This window comes from Drosophila pseudoobscura, chromosome 2 (assembly GCF_009870125.1).
Source record: "Drosophila pseudoobscura strain MV-25-SWS-2005 chromosome 2, UCI_Dpse_MV25, whole genome shotgun sequence".
In the NCBI taxonomy this organism is placed as follows: Eukaryota; Metazoa; Arthropoda; class Insecta; order Diptera; family Drosophilidae; genus Drosophila; species Drosophila pseudoobscura.
This window is the reverse complement of record NC_046679.1, coordinates 1,441,751-1,462,732: the sequence shown is the minus strand read 5'-3', so window position 1 is coordinate 1,462,732 and position 20,982 is coordinate 1,441,751. Positions and strand designations below refer to the sequence as shown.

The 20,982-nt window shown below is 46.6% G+C and overlaps 3 protein-coding genes across 3 annotated transcripts in view; 2 read left to right on the top strand and 1 right to left on the bottom strand.

The window, feature by feature from the left end:
• The window catches only part of 5-HT7 (5-hydroxytryptamine receptor 7), a 52,565-nt gene that overhangs the window by 19,968 nt on the left and 11,615 nt on the right, over positions 1 to 20,982 (top strand). The gene's annotated exons all lie outside the window — the stretch shown is intronic.
• On the bottom strand, positions 1,345 to 2,902 carry LOC6896677 (uncharacterized). The gene has a single exon (XM_002136856.3). It carries the CDS (start codon positions 2,824 to 2,826, stop codon positions 1,498 to 1,500), a length of 1,329 nt encoding a protein of 442 aa, XP_002136892.2. The 5' UTR covers positions 2,827 to 2,902; the 3' UTR covers positions 1,345 to 1,497.
• Positions 7,051 to 7,905, top strand: LOC4800330 (coiled-coil-helix-coiled-coil-helix domain-containing protein 10, mitochondrial-like). Its single transcript, XM_001357544.4, has one exon. It carries the CDS (start codon positions 7,189 to 7,191, stop codon positions 7,753 to 7,755), a length of 567 nt encoding a protein of 188 aa, XP_001357581.4. The 5' UTR covers positions 7,051 to 7,188; the 3' UTR covers positions 7,756 to 7,905.

The window sequence follows — 20,982 nt, the reverse complement described above, 5'->3', positions numbered from 1 at the left end:
TTCTTGTTTTTTTGGGTCAGTTTCGAAGCTCTTGGCGGTTTTCAAGTGGTTTTAGCGCACACTCGAAATAATTTTGTGAACGGAATTTGCTTTTGGCGGCGGGTGCTGCTGCTGCTATCAATGCGATTAAAAAACAATTACACTTGTGACATTAATGGAACCCAAAACCCAGATATACGGACAGGTGTACCGAGTACACGTACACGTACACATATATATATATTTTTTTTAGTTATATATATTTACCTTTTGCACATTTCGAGGGAGGGGCAGGGCTGTGTCTGTGTCTGTTTGTGGCATCTGCGCAAAAAAGCGTCGATTTGTTTACTCTGCCAATGGCTGTTCGCCGGATAACCACATCGAAAATAAACACGAATCCAAAATTGATTTTCCAAAAATCAAAATAAACAAATTCCCTTTTTTGCTTTGTGTGTGTTTAGTGTTGCGTTTCGTTTCGCTTCGCGCTGCTTCGTTTAGTTTTTTCTTTTGGTTCCCTTTGGAGTTTTTCAGAGGGGGTCAAGGGTACAAATAATTTATTCGTGGAAATGTGCGTGAGAGTCAGAAAGAAAGCCTTGCATACCTCAGAAAGTATTCGGCAGATGTGAGAAGCGAACAAATTTGTTGCCGGAGAGATGGTTGGGATCGATTCCCAATGGATCCATCGATTCCCTACTTCGTATTATTGTTTCTGGCACTGCTGTTGCTGTCTGCTTTAAAACTGTTTAAATTAATTGCCTGGCAAAAGGGCAGAGGGAAGGAGGTACAAGGCATAACAGGCCTAATGGCCAGGCTAATGGCTGGTGGCCAACATCTTGCGGGATTATTAACATGATTGCCCCATGAAGACCCCCTCCTGCCGCATCCTACTCCCCTTTTGAGAGCGTCAACAGCAGAAGCACAAGCGGCAGGAGGAGGATCCATCCAGAAGCAAAAAGGAAAAGCTTATCAATGAATCACCAAAGCATGTGATTGATGATTTGATGTGATGTCTGAGCGTGTGGGTGTATCTGTCAGCACGTGTGTGTGCGTCTGTGTGTATTAGTGTCGTTTCATTTGCCTCTTGAAGAGCACACATACACACACACACACAGACTGAATGTGGCTTCTCTGACAAGGATTAGGTGCCTACGCAGAATCCAAGTAAATACCAGGAAGACTGCGACTGTGTGGGAGAAAAATGGGGGAAATGACAGCACACATATGCATACTCGCATGTGTGAGTGTCCGTGTGTGTGTGTATTAGTCAGTCTAAGACAGATTAAAAGTGAAGAGCCAGCAAAGGTTTGCCTGCCAGGACATACCCTACGCCTATCGGGGATGCAGATGGCATGACTAAGAAAAGAATTATGGAAGAAATTATGTTTGCTTTATCACGAAATGCACACAGAAGATACATAAGATACCAACTTGCTGAATTTTGCTGCTTAATTTGTTGAATAAAGTTTAAATATTGCGGCACAAAAGATCAAAGATCAAAATGATTTTTCGTCTCTCCTCTCAAGATATCTTTATCCACCTCGGAATCCATTGGCACTTGCAGCAGCTGCCGCGTTCTTCCATGGTCTTCAGCACAACATCGGAAATGCTCAGGCGTTTCGCGGAACTCCGCGGTCGTCGCGGCTCGTTCTTCGGATGAACATGAACCGACTCTGACGGTGACTGTGACTGTGAATGTGCGGCCTGGCGACGTGCCTGCTCGGCACGTTCCGCGAGCACCTGCCGCATGCGATTGGTGAGCCGGGGATTGTTGTATAGCTCGGTGAGGGGTCGGTGGTCCAGGAACTCCTTCCGCTTTTCCATCTTGATTCGTTTCAGCTCCATTTTCTCGGCAATCAGAGCTTCCTTACGCTGCAGGCGGATGGCGGACAGTTTCTGCTCGAAGGGCGTCCTCGGGCGATCCGCAAAGTACTGCATCCACTCGGCCCGCGTAGCCTCTATGTTCTCGAGGGTAATTAGGGTCTTCACCTCAAGCTGTGGGTCTTGGCCGTCGCTATCCTTGCTCAAGATGCTGCCATTGGAGCTTTGCATCCTCGAGCGACTTGCGTAGTCGTCCAGTTGATCCATAATCGTTTTGAAGGTTTTCGAAATGGTGTCCATCTGGTGGTTGCGCTGATCCACGGGAATCTCCTTGTTGAAGACCATCAGTAAGCCGTTGTAGTGCTGGCTGGAGTCCCCGTACTCCTCCAGCATCCGGCGATCCTGCTTGCCCTGGGGCATCCTTTTCTGCTCCAGGAGTTCTTTCAGGAGGTATAGCTTCTTGGCCACCTTCTTCGTGGACAGCCACTCCATTTGCTGCTCGACGAGCTGCCTGTGCGTGACGTAGGCTGGGTTCGACATTCGGGTTCTTCCCACCGCCGGCTTGGTGATCGATCCCGCTGCATTCAGCAGTACCCGCTGAGTTTGCTGAATGTAGCGCGACTTCAGACTGTCCACCACTTCCTCCGGTCTCTTCCCGGCCTTGATCAGTCGCGCGTGCTTGTCCACCAAGTCGCTCCAGATCCTATCAATCATCGTATCCAACTTGAACAGATCCAACTCTGACTGGGAGGATGTCGCCAGCATTGGGGGCTTTTCGAGGGCTAAACTTATTTTGGATTTGCTGATCTTTTGGCTGGACATTCCCAGCATCATAGGGTAACGCGCTCGCTTTAACTTGTATTCCGAGAGGGGTTTCTTTGGGCAAGTCCTGACCACAAAAGGACCATACTCAGAGATGTGCAAGGTCTTGCCGTGACCGCAATCCTTCCATTTCTTGTTGGATTCCTTTGCAGACGCTCCCTTACCTTGACGACTCTCCCTCCCCGAGGACCTTACTCGTCTCTCCATTTCAGTTTGCTTTCGAATGAAACTCGTAATTTCGAAATGTTTTCTAAAGTTCAAATGACATTCCTGCAAAGGGGCTCTCTATCGGATAGGGCATTAACCAGTCAGTGATTTCCTTTTCAATGGCTTTCCTTCCACCGAACGACTGTTTGCCGACATCAGCCGCCATCATCATCAGCAGCTGTTGGGGGTGTTGGGGTGTCGGGGTGTTGGGGCTTCCGCCATTTGGTCGGTTGTCGGTCGTCGGCAGCTTCAAAAGCCTCGCACGTCGCACGTTCATTCTTTTTTCTTTCCTTTTGGCTGGCACTGTTGATTTTCACACTCACACACACAGCACACACACACACACCGCACACACACAGTCACTCCGCCCCCGCAAAAATCTCTCACTCTTTGTCGTAGACCATGCTGTTTACACATACGCGCGATTTTCTTTTAACAATTCATCAAATGCGCTAAGCGCGCACAAAAACTTTGACACTCGACGTTTTCTTTATTTGGGCAGTGTGGGGTCGGGGGGTGGGGTGGTAGGGAGGTAGGGAGGTAGGAAAAGGGGCTGGCTGGGAGAGCTTGCCCCCTTCGGCACGGCCCCATGGCAGCCATATCAATCATCGCCCAAAGTGCGTGGCTGTTAGACACCTTTCCCGTGTGCCACTGCCTCTGCCTCTGCCTATGCCTCTGACTTTGTGTCTGAGTGCCGGAGTGTCTGAGTGTGTGTTCATGTTCAAGCTTTAAAATATTTATTATACACGGTACTTGTGCGGGTTGAAGGGTATGTTGGCTGCCACGAAAGAAGGAAATTTATTACAGCCTGAACGGGAACAACCAGGTCTAAGAAGGACCCGTTATTTCTTTGCCAGTAATTGGTTATAAAAGGATGTCCCTCCTCCCTGTGCTGGTCGAGAACTTCGTTCAGAGTGGTGTCCCTTGAGGAGTACCAAGTATCGCCCTGTCGAGACACTGTAGTCTCAGGTATCTACTTGTTTTACTTTGCGCTTTTTGGCCGTGTTGAAGGCTAAATACAATAACTCAAAGTGATTTGCCGGGGCCGAAAAAGCCGGGCGTTATTTGCATGTTGCCCGTCCCGTCACGGCTGCTTTTCTTGGCCGCCTTAAGTGTGCATTATTTATTTGCCTTTTTGCAATTTATTTTGCCAAATTTTCGAGTGAGGAATTTGCTGCTGACGTTGGCAATTAGTAACCGGACCTGGTAAAAGTGAATATTTAAAGAACACCTTAAACATTGGTGCTCCAAAGAGTTGGACGATAACATTTTGATTAAGTATACGCCAGTGTAATCCAGACATTGCGCATCCGCAATGTGTGCAATGAGCAATGTGCACCGCCACAAACATTCCGATCCGTTCAGGCTTAACTTTGTTTATTTTCGCTGGGATTTGGCCTTCGTTTAATTAGTGTAAATAATTTGGTGAGCTCAAAAAGCTGATTTAAAATTAATTAGTTATTAAATGCAATGCACAAACGATAAGCCCTAACGTATGCGAGTCGAGTCGAGTGTGTGTAGTATAGTTGATTTATGTAAATTAATTAAATAAACACCTGTGGCCAGAACAGGAGCAGGGCCATGAAGAGGAATTGTCTATCGCAATGGCCCTTGGACCCAATTAGTCTCTAGCCCGTGCCCTGGGGGCATGGGAATCCGTTTCGTGATCTGGTATAATTTGGAACAGTACCTAATTGCATTGCCAGAGTGTCGCCGGGGGCCCTGATTTATATTGGATGTCAAACTGGAGTCCATAAATCCCCCCGTGGAACGGCAGTTGCGTGGCAGTGGAGCATAGTCGTCGCTCCTCAGAGAGAGTAGGTAAGTAGGAGTCCTTATGTATGCGCTGTGTAGGCAGTCAAGTGTGCAGATGATTTATTTTCATTAAAAACTTCTTTTGCGGCCACTTAAACATTAAAGAGGAGGCTCTGAGGCATGGGCCTCTGGGCAGCTCGCGCCGCGCACTTCATAAAGAAGAAAAAGTGTAAAACTCAGCAGAAAGTAGAAAGTAGAAAGCAGAAGACGGCTGCCCAAGAGGCAGACAAATTTTAATCTGCACATTACAAAGTTGTAAGATGAAGTCCCCATGCAACCATCCTTTCGCCTTTCGGCGCTCACTCGAAAGTGCAATCATTAATTTTCAGCTTAGGTTCAGGGCAAAGTTTTCCTTTCCGAATAAGCAAAGGGAAAAAGAAATGGGAAATGGAAATATAATTAAGAGCGGCCCTCCGTTTGTTGAGCTTAAAAAATGGCTTCGATCCCGCTGAAATCTTAAATTCATTTGTTTGCCTGTCCTCAAGGAGCTCCGGGGGAGTACGTGCGTGAACTGCTTGCACTGCTTGCATTGCTGGTGAGTAGTACTCTCGGCTCCATTCTCAGGACCTTTCGACTGTCCAAGTGGCAGTTTGCCATCGCATTGGCACGCGATCATTAGTCAAGGAGCAGGAAATGCAATTGCAGGCGGACCTGACACTCGATGAAAGCTCAGTGCAGTCGCACCCCTGCGCATACCCTAAAAGTATCCGCTCCGCCATTCAAGAGACTTTTCATTGATTGCTGGATGTCTGGAGTGGTGGCAGATTGAAATTGCTTTCTTATCGTGGGCCAGCCATCATCAGTACACAAGGATAATGCAATTAGTATCTGATTTGGCCGAGGGTACGGAACAGTCCGGTCACACTACGAGTGGGTACCTCTGTCTCTGTCTCTGGCTCTGTTTCTCTAAAAGTTTTCCGTGTTTCCATTGCGTGTCCCTTGCCGGCAAAAGGGCGTTGGCAAATTAAAAGTTCTCTTTCTATTATTTCGATTGCCTGCAGGAGCCAAAGTGAGTTTTATATAAATTAGTTGCTGCTGCTGCTGCTGCTGCTGCTGCTAGAAGAGTCCTTTGCACTGCTAATTAGACATGGAAAAGTTCTCCGAATTCTCACACCTAAAAAACAATCCACAAAAAGTTGCCCTGGGATGCCCCAAACTAGTGCTACTCCGCATTGTCCATTCTTTGCAGCAAAGTTTAGTGTTAGGTCGGTATTCCTTTGCCATTCCTTGGCTCTGGCTGCGACATAATTATGTGCCGGCAATTTGCATTGCGACCCGCCACCAGCACAACAATAACCATAAAACGGCATAACAATTGGTGGGCTGGAAAAGCTGCAATCGCAAAACAAAAGCCAAGAAAATCACAGAAGGGAAGGCAAACAAAAAGAAATGGAAAAACAACTCCGTTTGTGCAGCAGTTATTTCAACACCTTTATGGCGGCTCCTACATTCGCTGTCCAGGCCTCAAAGCACACACGCCGACCACCACAATGGCTTTCGTTTCGTTCTAGCCAATGACCGACCGTAAGAGGGGATGGGGTCTGCACAAGGGCCAGGACTGGGTGGCTAGACGCCTACCCGTGGCACGGCAGGCAAAACAAATGGTGGGACAGCTACGTGGAAATACATTTGCAAACCATAGATAGAAATCTAGAGATAAGGCAAATTGCTGTGCTACAAAATCGTTAACTGTAATTTACCGCATTCGAAATGTTTTCCATTCTACAGGAGTCCAGCAGGCCAGCAGTCCTGCAGTTATGAATGGTATCCTTTAAGGCAGGTCTGCTCAAGAGCTGTACGAGTATTGTGCAAAATTTAATAGTGTTTTTGGGGGAAAGTCTTTGGTCGAAAATTGCCTCGATTGTAATTGAGGCAGCACTCTCTTTCAGTCGCATCAAAGAAGGAGGTGTAATAGGCAGCCACTTAGGTGAGTAGAATGGAAGTGAGTGCTGCCAATTATCTTCCCTTGTAGCCACATTACTCATACGCACCATGGCCATGCATGGCCGCACTAGGCTAATTCATCCGAAGTGCAATCACCCGCAGACACACACGGACTCGAGTACGATTCTGAGTCCGAAATTGAAAGCGTGAAACGGAGGCAGCCCACAGATATTGGGCAACAGTGGAAATGCAAATGAAATCCACATTTCACTGTGGCAGTTACCGCTGTGTCCGTGTCCGAGTCCGGGTCCGAGTCTCTGTCAAAAGTAATGAGACGCTCGACGAGTGGGGTAGGGTTGGAGACACAAATTTCCAATGAAGCAGTCATTAAGCGTAAAGCAGAATCGAATGTCTGGATGCTCCTGGACACCCAAGACCTGCCCCGAAGAAAGATCTGAATTTCGGAACTCAAAGCAGACTCGACAATCCTCTGTAATCCGAGTGGGCCGTGCCCTTCGAGTCTATAGATACCGAAGCCAGATCAGATCCCTTGTGATTTCCAAGCATTCGAAATTCTGGTTTTCGGCAGGCAGTAATAATTTTAATATTGCAACAATTTGTTCAATTTCTGTCTGTGATTTTGGCCTTAAATATAGTAAAAAAATGCCCCGTCAACGTTCAGATAAATCCGGCGGATCGGCTCGTCGCCAGAGCTCCAGGAGCAACAGCAGCTGCACGATTCCCGTTCCCAGCTCCCGAGGCAGCAGCAGCCGTCTTCCAGCAACGCAGCCACGCAAACAGGAGTCGACACCAGTTGCAACACCAGCTGCAACACCAGCCACAACACCAGCTACAACACCTGCTGCAGCCGCAGCTTCCGCGCCGGAGGCAGCCACCAAGGGACGTGGCCCAGGCAGTATGTTCAAGGACATGGCCACCACTGCAGCGGGCGTGGCGGCCGGATCGGCCGTGGGTCATGCCGTGGGCGCCGGCATTACTGGATTGTTCGGCGGCGGTCGCGGAAGTTCCGTCCCCGCGAGCCAGCAAGGAGAGCAGGCAGCGCCTCCTGTGCCAGTGCAGGCCCAGCGTTCCGGCGAATTTGTCGAAGATGGTCCTTGTGCCTACGAGCTGCGGCAGTTTCTCAAGTGCACCGAGGAGAACAGTGACCTGTCCGTCTGCCAGGGCTTCAACGAGGCCATGAAGGACTGCCGTCGGCGCTACAATATTTAGAGCCTCAAACAAATGAAAGACAGTCATCGCTCAACAGAAATAGCCACTAGATATAAATTCTGAGTTAAACTTGGATTGCATACAACAAAATAGTTCCCAAATTCCGAATTACACATTTTCTGTATTAAAAAGTTGAAGAGAAACCCCCAAGAGGGCGTCAAAATTTGCTTCAAAGAGGGAAAATTAATTGGCACTGTGCGGGCTGCTCTCCTCCCGCAGGTCTAGCCCATCCATCTCTTGCCTGCCGAAACATTATTGATGTTGATTGATTTATAAACATTTCTGTGGCCCAGCAGGGGACGGACTGACGGAGTGAATGACTGGATGATGGGATGTTGGGGCGCACTGATGGGATGGGTATGGGACGGGGGACGGGGGAGTGGGCCAATTAAGTGGTAGCCAAAACAATAAACAAAATGAAATTAGCATGCCGAATGCTCCTGCTCCTGCCAGCAGCTAAAAAGAAGCATCAGCTGCTGTCGCATCTATTCACATGGCCCCTGCTGTAAGCACAGAAATGACAGATAGACAGAAATTTTCAGAGAACAAATATAATTTGCTTAAATATTCATAACAAAGTGAGTGGAAATTGTATACTGCTGATGAACATGGCCCCAAAACGGGGAGAATTTCCTTCGAATTTTCCCCAATCCCATCACATAGCATCAATCAAGCGGCATTTGCCTCAGTGTCGTGTCTGCTTGCCGCTTTTGTGGTTGGCAATAATTTAATGAAATATTCCGTTTGCCTCATGAACTGGGAACTGAGAACTGGGAGCATATCGCATATGTGGCACTCCTCCTCTTCCTCCTCCTCCTCCTCCTCATGGGCTTCCCTTCCCAGAAAACCTAATGCGAATTATGCTTAAACATTTGACTGGCTGGCTGGCTGGCTGGCAGCACGGCTAATTGCTGCTCGATGTGTATGCTTTCAGTCGTCCCTCAAAAAGCCAAAAATAGTCGAGCCAAAAGCCCAAACACTTTTGCATGCTGGCTGGCAATTAAAGCATTTCCGCTGCACTCCCCAAAGCCAAATACTCTACAAATAATATACACCCATTTGTAGACTTTTGAGAATGGGAGTAGAGGAGTCAAAAGCCTCGGGAATATATAATATATGTATACTTAATCTTTATATATGAAGTTTATTCTAGATTTGTGTGGGATTTATTTCCATGCCAAGATAAGATTAACTTTTCTATGCGAGATGCAGCTCACGATTCGCATCTATGCAAATATTATACTAATAAAATGTACATGCACAAGAGATGGTTTTACAAAATGCATATTTGGCTATAAAATGCATACTATACGTACGTATACTGCAAGGTGAAATTCAATCTAAGTATATTTCGAGTTATTCAAACGTTGCTTTAGAATTTGTTGCCTAGAAATTTATATGCTCGGAGAACTCTTTAAACAAATTCAGTTTCGGTAAGATTTAAGATTGAACCATTAAGACTGCCCTCGAGCAATGGGCTCCCAAGTTGTTTAGCAACTTCCTGTCCCACAATTAACTCAAAGAACTCGAAGAGCCCTCCCCAAAATCCAGGTGATTTGCAAGCTAATCTGCAAATTTGGGCTACCTTTAAAGTTACCTTAAGGGCATAAAGGCCAGTCAACACTTCCCTCATTTCCTCTCGGGGAAATCCCTTACTTGTTGAGTGCTTGTTTTTCTTTGCGTTTCATTATTTCGACTGTGTGTTTCGTAATTAGTGCAGAAAACGGTGAAGGCAAACACGAAAGAGAAACAAATTACGATTATGAGTCCCGTGGAATACCTTGCCAGTGCATCGACGGTTGCTCCTGCCGCCAAGTGCAGTTTGCAATTAGCTTTGAGGCACTGCAGTGCCAATGCCAATGGCAATGCAATATAAATTAGCTACTGACACAAAGCCGGAGGGAGATCCTCCGGGAAATATCATGTTCATGTGATAGAGACTCCCTTTGGGATCTTGGTTGGCATTCGAGGCATTCGCTTCGCTTCGTGTGGGGCAGGCATAGTCTCTGGAAAATCGAATCGATAATTTTACCGTGCGGTTACAGGTGAGTGCCTCCTTTTGAGAGTGAAATGTTTCATCAAGGCTCGAAGGTTTGCGCAGATTCCCGAGCGACCAGCATGGACTATCTGCCAGGAGTTCAAGCCAACCAAAGGGAGTCCTTGTCAAAAGCAGCCAGCTGCACTGTCGGAGACGGAGAAGAACGTGGAAACAATCATCAGTATTGCAGTGAGCCGATTCGGGTGGGTACCTACGACTTTGAGAGCGACATGACGCTCTGCACTGACTTCCACCAGGCCGTGCAGAAATGTCTGATGGTGAATGACGAGGGCAAGCAGCCGATGCCGAAGAAACCCTTTTCTAATCACTAAATATTCATCGTTGTCGTTGTCTTTGTTTCCGTTTCAATAAACTGCGGAGGGTACGAGTATTAAGCTCCCCTAATCATTTCTCCCGGGAAAAGCCGGAAAACCCTCTTCCATAGTACGGAATGTGGGGGAACGGCAATTAAAATGCTTTATGACGAGCACACGCGCCCCCTCTTTCATTTGCCTCTCCCAGAGACCTTGGGATGTCCTGGGTGTCTCTTTTTTAACACTTTAAAGCGAGACGCATATCCTTGACGCCCAGAACGCTCTGCCTTTGCCTCTGCCGTCCGCCATTGTCACATGCTCGCTGCTCGCTGCTCCTTTGGCGTTGTTATTTTTTGTCATTTTCAGTTAATTGTGATTTTGTTTACTGACATCCTTGTCTCGGTCTCTGTCCCTGGCCCAGGCCCTGGCCCTGGCCCTGGACTTGTCCCTGACGCCGTGTCCTACCAGGGTCCACGGCTTTGTTTGCCTTTCTACTTTGTCTGTGAACCCTGTCGCATATTCTACATACCCTTGTGGACGGGGTATTATGGTTTCAACCAGACCCTTGGGCCATCAAATATGGCATAAATATTCCCTCAGCTCTGAAATCGATATCTGTTTAAGAAGGGTACCCAACAAATCGGCTTTGCCACAGCTACTATATCTTTTTTTTCGCATTGTTTACTTTAATTTTGTTTTGTTTCGTTACTTTTTTCGCCTCCACCGATTGAAGCATTCAATGCTCCTTTTCTCTTGCCATTTCCCGCTTTTCCTCTCGCTTTTGTTTCGCGTTTTCCCCTCCTTTTTTTGGCGGTTGGGGCCGAAAACTTTTTCATTTTCGTTTTTTATCTGCTTGGCTTGCGCACAATTAAGCCGGCAAAATGTTTTGGCCACGTCAAAGCTGACGAAGGCGACGACGAGCCTACGACGACGATACCCCAGAGAGAGGGGGCCCTTTTTAATTTTAAGCATATTTTCGCGGCAGCGCCAACTCCTTGCCAGAGGGGAGGAGAGTCGTCCAGGAGACGGAGCATATATTTTCTAGCCACCTTAAACGGCTTTGTCTGGCTTAATGAAAACAAATTTAATTTTTGGCAAGCACAGGCGGTCCTAATAAATATTTATTGGGCTCTCCAATTTCCCATCTGCACTCGCTCTATAGCATATCCCCACTCCATGCCCTCGGCGGATCTGCTACTGGCAGATGCTCCCCGCTGCGGTTGACCCATCCGCTCCACTCACGGCTCCATGCCAAGCGAATGCAGCTCAGACCTGACAGGGCCAGACCCGGTTCAGGCCCGACCCGTCCAGCCCATAATTATGTCCAATTATCAGGCTTTGAATTGGAAGCCAGACGAAACTAATGGAAGCGTTCGGTCTCAATGACTTGGCGTGCTGTCGAGGGATACCCCTGTTTCAGGAATTTAATATCCCCTTTAATTTGTAGGAATCTCCTCATCTATTGAGTTATTATTAGATATATTATTTTCAGCACAGATAGTAATAAACATTCTTAGACATTCCCACTAACCCAATTAATGCATATTTGTGGTAGCTCCCTTGAAATGTTCGATTTATATCATTTTCAGGAGAATATACTTCCATAAAGAAGGCAATTTATTTTCCACTTTCTACGTATTCCAATTGTAAGTTGGAGCATCTTTGAAGCTTCCTTAATTAAATGAATTTTTCTATGTAATCCATTACAAATATTCTTTTAGCTTTGATTGGCCCTCATATCTGTAATCCGTGAAAAATCGGAGGGAAATTCCATAAAGATGTGCTTTCGAATGTTCACCGCTTCACTTCTGTGTAATCCTTATTGAAACGTGACTCATCAGATATCGTTGGATCAAAGACAACAACAGAACGGGCTCTCTGGTGTGCCAAATGGCTGTGCGGCATGCAAAAAGTATTTCGAAAGATATATTAAGAGCCATGGAAGAGTAAAAATCCAATACAATACAGACACGGGTGCAGATATTCCATATAGATGCAGATACAGATGGAGATGAATTTCCACCAGCAGTTGGTGTGGTGAAAGCGCCTCATTGATTGCCTCTTTTTGTGGCCCGCTGGGTTTTCCATGTTTTCCTTTGTTCGCGTTGCGCGGAAAAGTGTGAAATTCGATAGGGCAGACAGTGTTTGAGCGCTTTATTGCGGTGGGTGGCCACAGAAAGTGTGTCTCTGGGCTGTGAAAGAGGGTCAACACTGGCAAATGGCAGATGGAGACAGGCAGAGGCAGAGTCGGACGGCTGTCCACAGAGTGGGCACTCGTACTGCGAGACCTGCGATCGTGTTTAATTTAATTTTCAGTCTGAAGTGGTCAACGGCAATTCCATGTTTCATGGACACTTCAGCAAATCGCATAAAATGCTAATAAAAATCAAATCAGTTGCACAAGTGGCCGGACGATGGCCGGCCAATCGAGGCCAATGCTGTGCAATAAATTGCATTAAAATCGTGTAACCAAATTGGTTGAATGGCCAACTGAGTGCATTAGCGGGTGACTCCTACTCTGAGGCTCTGGGGCGCCGACTGAATGGATGGAATGGGAGCGGTGGTCTTTGTGAAATGCCTGTCAAAATACCCAATTGATGTTCAGCCAAACAGTGGGCAAACATTGGCGATGGCGGAAACGGAAATGCATTTCCGACAAACCGGAAATGTACCGCACATGGAATTGCAAATGGCGATGCGGATGCGGCCAACTGGCAGCGACAGCAACAGCAGCAGCAGCAGATACGAATACCTTTATGAATATGAGAGGGAAAAGTTTGCCTGCAAGTTTCCCCGAAAATGTATGCGCCACGTGTGGAAAAGTTGTGGCAGAGCACAAGTTACACATTCGATAAATATTTCAGCAAAACCAAAAGTCTCGGGCTACGACGCAAGTGCACAAATTTGTGCGGAGTGGAGTTCATTAAAGAATACGAGAGGAGAAACTAAATTTAAATTGCTGCCAGCCGTTTTGCTTTTTGCCTTTTTCGCCCATTTGCATATTAATTAAACCCAACAGCCGAAAGGCGGCGGCAAGCCCTGGAGCCAAAAGGTCAAAATACCAGGACTAAAACCAGGACAGGGAAAGGGACAGGGACGGGGATCAGGGCCAACAAACCATAAGCTGACCACATACATGGCCGGCTCTCAGAGCGGCCACATCTGGCCAGGACTGCTGCTCCATTAGATGGCGTGGCATCCAGGCTACGAAGCGATGCGATGAGCCCGAATTTAAGCTCATAAAAATTTCATTTCATCTTCAACAAAGGAATATGGGCGAACAATTTGCCGTCAGCCGAAATTTATCTTGCTCACTCCGCTGCCAGCAGCAGTGTCACTTAAATATCAATTTAATTTCCATAATAAAGCCAGCCAAAGACCCTCTCACCCCTGCACAAATTCACAAACTCATCCATCGCCCGACGCGACGCCCCGAGAGGATTTTCCCGATGATTGACAGTTGGATGGCGGATGCCTGATGGAGGACAGAGGATGGAGCAAAAGCAAAGAGGAGCCTTCTCGAGAGTAGTTGACAGAACATTGATTGAAATAAGTAGATCATCAAATATACGAATATGATATTAAAAGAAAAGGAAATATCTGCCACAGGACTTCATTGAATCGAATAACTATTGTTAATTGTATTTGCGGAGCTCTCGTCGCCTGAAGGCAGCCCCACCATGCGAGTATGCCACAACAAGGACAGCCGGGGAGTGCTCCACGAAATGTGTATGTTCTTGATTAAGGATAGATATTCGGGTTGATTGCAATGCAAATACGCTTCGCGAATGGAATGATTTTCATGACTATATTTTGGGTGAAAGAAATGGCTTTAATTAACTAGAAAGAAATGCTACCTTTTTTCTAGTTTTACCAAAATCCTTTCCACATTCACAAGCAAAAAAGCTGACAAAAGCAGAGGATTGTGCGGATTATCCTTTTTATAAACTTTTCTACATTTAATCCCACTAAATCACTCACAACTCATCATCGTCCGGGGAGGTATGGCAGAATTTATTTATTAATTTTTACTGCACCCTCATTCCCATCTCGAAATGCATATACTCGCAGAACCAGCCACAATTTAACCTCCGAATGGAGTCATATATGTACAAACTAGAAGCAATGAAAATGAAACAATAAAAGCGAACTTAAAAGTCCATTAAAAATGCTTAAGCGACTTTATGAAGTCGGCAGACCGCGTCAAGTCGGTGACAGGCGGGTGGAGGAGCAGAAGGACGGAAGGACAGAAGGAGGAGGGCCATCCACTGAGTGGGTGACTGGACCGAACCGAACCAAACCGAACCGACAGATGTATGAACCTGATGCTGCCTCTGCTCTGACTCTGCCACTAGCTACAATGGTGATGCTGCTGCTGCTGCGGTCGCTGACAATAAATAGAAATCTCAATTTACGATGCGTTAGTTGAGCGTCCTCACCGCCACCGCCACCCGCTGCCCCTGCCGCAGCACTAGTAACTAGTGCCACGAGGCAGCGTTGTTGTTGCTGCTGTCCTGTGGTGGGGCTGTGCGGGTGGCATGTCCTTATGTCCCTGCTGCTGAGTGGCGGGAGCGGGGGCAGCGGTGGGGGGTGGAGGCTAACCCAACTCGACCGGTCTGCGCCTCTCTAATGGCATTTGTGATGGCTGCGGTTATAGTCACTGCCGTCGTCGTCATCGTCGTTGACGATGATGTTGATTGGCGATTCGCCGGCTTCGCATGCATGGATACGTCTCCATCTCTTTAATCCTCCATGGAGCGGCGGTACTCTGCTGGAAAAGTGCTTTTGTATACGATGTGCACAGAGTGCACAGAGAGTATATGGTTTTCGAGGGAATGGCTGTAACCGATAGTGTAAGGCAACTAAATGTGATCCTCCCTGAATAGTTGAGTATCCTTTAGTCTATACATCATACACCATACTCCTTCCAGAGTGTTGTCTGGAGAGCAGACTGCGAGTATTCGGAAACCTGCAGACCAAGTGCAAAACTGTGCTTATGCTGATATTAAAAACTTTGCTCATCCGAACCGAACCGAAACGAACTAAGCCTTAAATGACGCTGAAGCGAAACCGAAACTTAACCGCCTCATAGTTCAATTATGCGATAAAAGTTAAGCACTTGAAAAGTTTTCCGACTGCGACAAGACGTGACATAATTTGTGGTGATGCGATGGGATCGAAGGAATTGTTCAAATTGAACCAGACAGGAGACTCCTCCGAGGTTGAAGAGCTGAGAGTAGAGACATACACCCTCTACAATGCTACCATTCGATTGGAGATGGGCAGATACTGTCAGTGGCAAGTCGCATCCTCCTGGAGAGAGGCCTTCAATTAGCCAAACCTTGTCAGCCACTTCCGCTTTTGGGGGGCAGCCGAGCAAATTGCAGTCCGGCGAGAGAGAGGAAATTGTAGAAGGACAGAAGGATGGACAGAAGTGGGGGAAATTAGGGGAACAAAAAAATCAGCCACAAATGCATTTCTGCAGGGATTAAGCCAGGCGAATCGGAGCTTACTTTGATGGATCCCCTCTGTTGGCCTGAGACAATCACGGACAAATCCTTGACGAAGCCCACACCGCGGACTGCGGACTGCGGCCTGCTGTGCGGCACTTGATGGTGGAACAAAAAGAGCGGAGGGAGCTGCTCCTATACCATCCTGACTGGAACCCCAGCTAATTGGCACTCGAATGCAAATACTAACTCAATTGGATGAGCGCTCAATGGGCCATGGCCTCGGCCCGGACGGCCAGGCACGGCTCTGGGATGGCGCACCAGGCACCAGGAGCTGTCGTTTAATTTGGCTTTTTTCATTATTTACGCAGCCATTGTTGGCCTGCAGTCGATTCATGCTGGCTGCCCCCTCAAGTGGCAACTACGTGCTCCAGTCCCCCCCGCCGTATATTTACCTCGTTATGGGGGCTTCCTTCCAGAGGCAACGAACGGGTGACAATCAAAATTTCGCTGGCTGTTCAACATTTGATGAGGCATTCAAAGAATTTTATGTGCATCAAATGTGCAACAACTTTGACAGCGAATTCCCGCCTCCGTCTCCGTCGTCTCCACTCTCCCCTCTCATCCGCTTCCTTCCACCGTTAAAATGACAGCACATAACTTTCGGGGCAAATTGCTGCATCATTTCGGCTTCATCTTTGGGATCAACTATTTCGGGACCGGCATAAATATGAATTTACAAATTTACATGCCACTAAAAAAGGCAACAAAAGTTATTTTCCGTTGCAACTATGTGGCAGACAAAAGAGGAAGGCATAAAGGGGGTTAGGGGCAGAAGCCGTTCTCTGAAAATAGGCACAAAAGTGTCCTTGTTGCTGAAAATACTCTTCAAAAGGGGTATGACGATTTGAAGGAGCTGCAAGGCATCGTAGGGCCTTGCCTTAAACATCCCTAAGCTTAGTGTATTTCCTCGCAGCAATGCCGAACCCTACTGGAACGGACTGACTACTTAACATGGAATCTTCAAGAGCAATCGACCCGCAAGAGTATCAAAATTGTTGGCCGTTAGTAAGTCGTCCTTTCTTGGTTTTTCGCTACTGTTGTTGCGGCTCTGGTGGAACGCATAAAAAACTTTTTAATTAAATTCCCCCTCTGGACCCAGCAGCCACTTGTTGTTGTTGTTTTCCCAACGTAGTAACAATGCCGGGGAGAATGCCAGAGGAGAGAGGCATTCAGTTTGGTGACAAGTTTGCATAAAGTAGTAAAAAGGCTATTTTTATACAGTCAAGAGTGGTAGCCGAAGGTGCTGTTGCAGGGCGCGAGAGGTGGAACCTTGTGGATCCACACTCCATTCCATCGAAAGTTTCTTTTCACTTTCCACTTTCCGCGATCCACTTTCCACTTTTCACTCGCCACTGCTACTGTGAAAATTTCGAAAAGTTCTCACTTAATCGCGAGAATAACAATTTTGAAGGGAAATTAAGTCAATCAAAATCAGTTTGTTGACCAAATTTAAGTGCACTTCCGCTGCTGCTGTTGGGCTGTTCATTATTCCATTTCCATTCGAGCCATTTAAACAAGAGAAGGAAATTAAGGAGAATCCAATTTCGAGTATTAATCATAATTTAATTAACATGTTTTATAGTTCTGTTTCGTTTTCGAAATGCATGCAATACAATGAAAAACACTTCAATCTATTTCCAATTAGGGATGCGTTATTTTCAGAGAAAATCCTTTTTGCAGCTGATATTTATTTCGTCCAATTTGTGCCTCGTTTTGTTGCAATGGCAACTATGTAATTCTCACTTATTTTATTTCTCAGGAGTGCATTAATACAATCAAACAATTCGGTTACACATTGAATATCGCCTTCATTGGGTTTCTTTCCGAACGATGCGTGTGTTCAACACATGTAAATTCCTTCTGTTCATTGTGTTTCTCGCCCTACATTCCTCTACTTTCTAGGGAAATCATTTGCCTCAAATAAATTCCCAATCGTTTACTTCTTTTCGTGGAGAAAATTCTTGACAAATAACCTTTAGGCAAAGTAAAAGTTCTCTTGTTCTTGTGGATCTGCATTCTTCCTTGGTTATTTATTTATTTATTTATTTGATACAATTTGTACCTATATTTGTTCAATTTTCTTCATTTGATGGTAATAATAATCGGAAATATATTAAATCAATCAACTGGCGATTATTAAATGCATTTGAATCCATCTCCCTCCAGATTGGTATCCTAGCAGTGAGCTGCTCGGAGCTGCATTTCGTTTTTACAACATTTCAAATAAATAAATAAATTTTGCAATTTATGCCGGAGATATTTTTGCTCGGATTGGCATCGGCCAAATGAGATTGCATCGTGTGCCGGGGCCTGGCAATCAATTTGGAAACGTTTAAATTGTATATTTCTTTCCTCGGCTTCCTGCCCTCATCTTGTCTTCGTTTATTTGCCAGGGCCCTGGGGCCCGCTCCTCGTAGGATGGCGGACGGACCCCGGACTCTGGACTCCGGTCTCCGGATGCTGCGAGCAGCTGCAACAGGCAGCCATTTTCATCTGTCTGCCCTTCTCTACCTTCTTTTCTCGTCCTGCATCTGGCTCTTTTTGCAACAAGTGTCTGCATTCGCCTGTTTGCGGCAGGCTCCTTGGTGCCGATGCCGATGCTGATGCCGCTGCTGTTTGCATTTTTATGGTAAAGTGCCTCGAGCGAGTCAATGTTGCTTTTTCTTGCCCAGCAAACGGCGGGGCAGTTGTGGCAGTAGCAAAACCAATTAACACAGGTCAGACCTCAACTCAACTCACCTCACCTCACGGAACGGTGTAAAAACCATCATACTTTACGCAGAGTGGGTTCTGTTCTGTAGTCTCCATCAATGCTTCACCTGGTCTTTCTCTCAGAGCAGCATGACAAGTGCTAAAAGTTTGCGGACCGCTGACAGGCCCTGAACCTGAACTTTTCCGACAAATTGCTGGACCCCTGGAATGACATTTGCACCTGTCGGTCGTTTCGGTCGTGTCGCTCGTGACTGTGCCCTGTGCCCCTCGATCTGAGATCTGAGATGTACATACATCACTGTCAAGGGGAATGTCTTTGTTGGTTTTTCGTGCTAAATTTAGAATCTTTCTCATGTCTTTCCCCAAACGCAGAGACACGCGAAATGTTTGGGAAATAAACATGCTAAAAATCGAAAATTCAATTTAAACGTCACATGGCCCTGGCCCTGTCGTCAAAAATCATAATTTTTCTCAAAGCGAACGTCGAAGCGGTGGAGGAGACGGAGAGCTTTTGCTGATACTCTATGCCAGAAACGTGTCGGAAAATCTGGCAAATGTCAGACAGCTTGTCAATGAGAAGGGGAAGTCAGTGTGGTATGAACCCATGAATGAGCCAGCAGACGCAGCATTTTCCTCTCAATGAACGAGAAACGAATCCAAAATGCATCAAGGCTGTGTGTGGCAGTTGGCAATTGCCAGTTTTGGCCAAGACCACTCACACACACTCGAAGCCACGCCGCAGCCACATCGACGGCCAAAAGAAATTGTCAGCTGCCATTGATTGCGTTGCCATTGAATGGAAAGTATCTCAGTATCTCACATTGTGTGTGTGTGTGTGTGTGTGCGCCTTGAATGAGCCAAATTGCAGGCCGTCTAATAGTGCCACGAGATTTGGCCCGGATTGTCCGCCTGACGGCTCCACAAAGCATCGAATTAAGGTGGCTTCTTCTTTGGCAAAGACTATTTTCACCACAGAGACAATTGCATGAAGCTGATGCTATATTGGAAATCAAGGGAAACCGTAATCTCTCTCATCAGCTGACAAATTGTCATCTACTCCTTGTGTGTGTCGTTCGTTGATCAAGTTCCAGAGAATGCTCTTCTGGGAGTACGAGTATATTAAATTGCTTTGATTCTAGATGGAATCTTCGTTGCTCGTTCTTCGTGGATTAAGGTTTCAATTAAGGTTTAGCCATAATCCAAGGTCCTCCATTGGGTAGAACTTTTCCAAAAATATTTCTTTTCCATTAATTAATCAGTTTTCCTTCGATTTTCTCTTTGCCATTTGCTGTCCATTCTCCATTGATCGAATTACCCATTGTTTTCGGCCAAGTGCAGCAGTCGATACTCCGGTTTCAATCGAAGGCAAATATTAACATTTTTCATTTGGGCAAAAGCCCGACAAAGGACACCAAATGGAGCGCAGGCAGTGGCAGTGGCAGCGGCAGTAAACAGAGAGAAGGGAGATAGTGAGATGAAAAAGAAAAGCCGAATAATTGTATAAAATGAGAAAACGAGCCACTAAAGAGACTGACGGCAGCCGCAGCCTTGAGCCCTTGAGTGGAGCCCGTCGAGGGGTGGAATGGGGCTGGGACTGGGACTGGGGGAAAAGCAGCCCTGCAAAAGAATTAAACTAATATTTATCAAAGAGATGAGCGAGACGTGCTTCAAGCTAAACAAAAGACGACAGCACATGCCGGCGCCAGTCGAGAGGAGAAATGAGGAATGGCACAGAAGACAGGAGACAGGAGCTTGGAGATGGAGATGGAGATTGGGGAGTCTGAGGAGGATTCAGATGAACAGGATGAACTGGATGCTGATCCCTGCGAGCAGAACGAGATGCAGCGTCATGGCTGTGTTTAGGAAAGTGACGCTGTCAAAATGCGAAATGAATGGACCTGCTCTCGTCGCTCTTGTCTCTCCCGAAAGCCGCCTCAGAGGCGGCTGTTGTCTGAGGACTGTACGATGCACGAGGTATCTCCAGGACTCTGAGAGGAGTCTCGCGAAAGTTGGCCCAACTTTATGCTAATTAGCAGCTGCTAACCAGCGTTAAAACTTTGCACTTAACAGGCGCAGCAGGCAGCCAGCCAGACATGTGCTCTAATGTTCTCCAACCTGGTATTGAAACGGGATTTACGGCCTCCTTGGCCCTTTTTCTCTTCTCAAATGAGATAAGTGCCGCATTTCGGACAGCTGGGCCACACAATGGACTCGATGAATATCTGGGACTCTTCTCCCCTCTCTCCTCTCCCTCTCTTATTGTATTTTTGAGTGCATTTTAAGCTGTCGCAGCTGCCTCTGCCTCTGACTCTCTGCTCTCCTACACAATGCTTTCCCCACTTGAAAAAACACCATTTATAAGCAGATATATACGGGTATATGTAGTGTATGTTTGTACGTTTGGGTAATTGCATTGAAATGGGAAAATAAAACGGCTATAAATATGCCCATTGTGTGTGTGGGGGTCTGGGGGCTCCAGCAAGTGCGATTTCGGTGCCAACAATGCGCGCCATAAATTAACTAAATTGAAAACCGTTTTGGTGCAGGGCCACCCGGCTGTACACCCCTCCTCCCTCATCCCTCTTCTATCACACACAGCTTCCATCAGGCACGAGCAACACTTTTATATTCATTACAGTTCATACAGAGA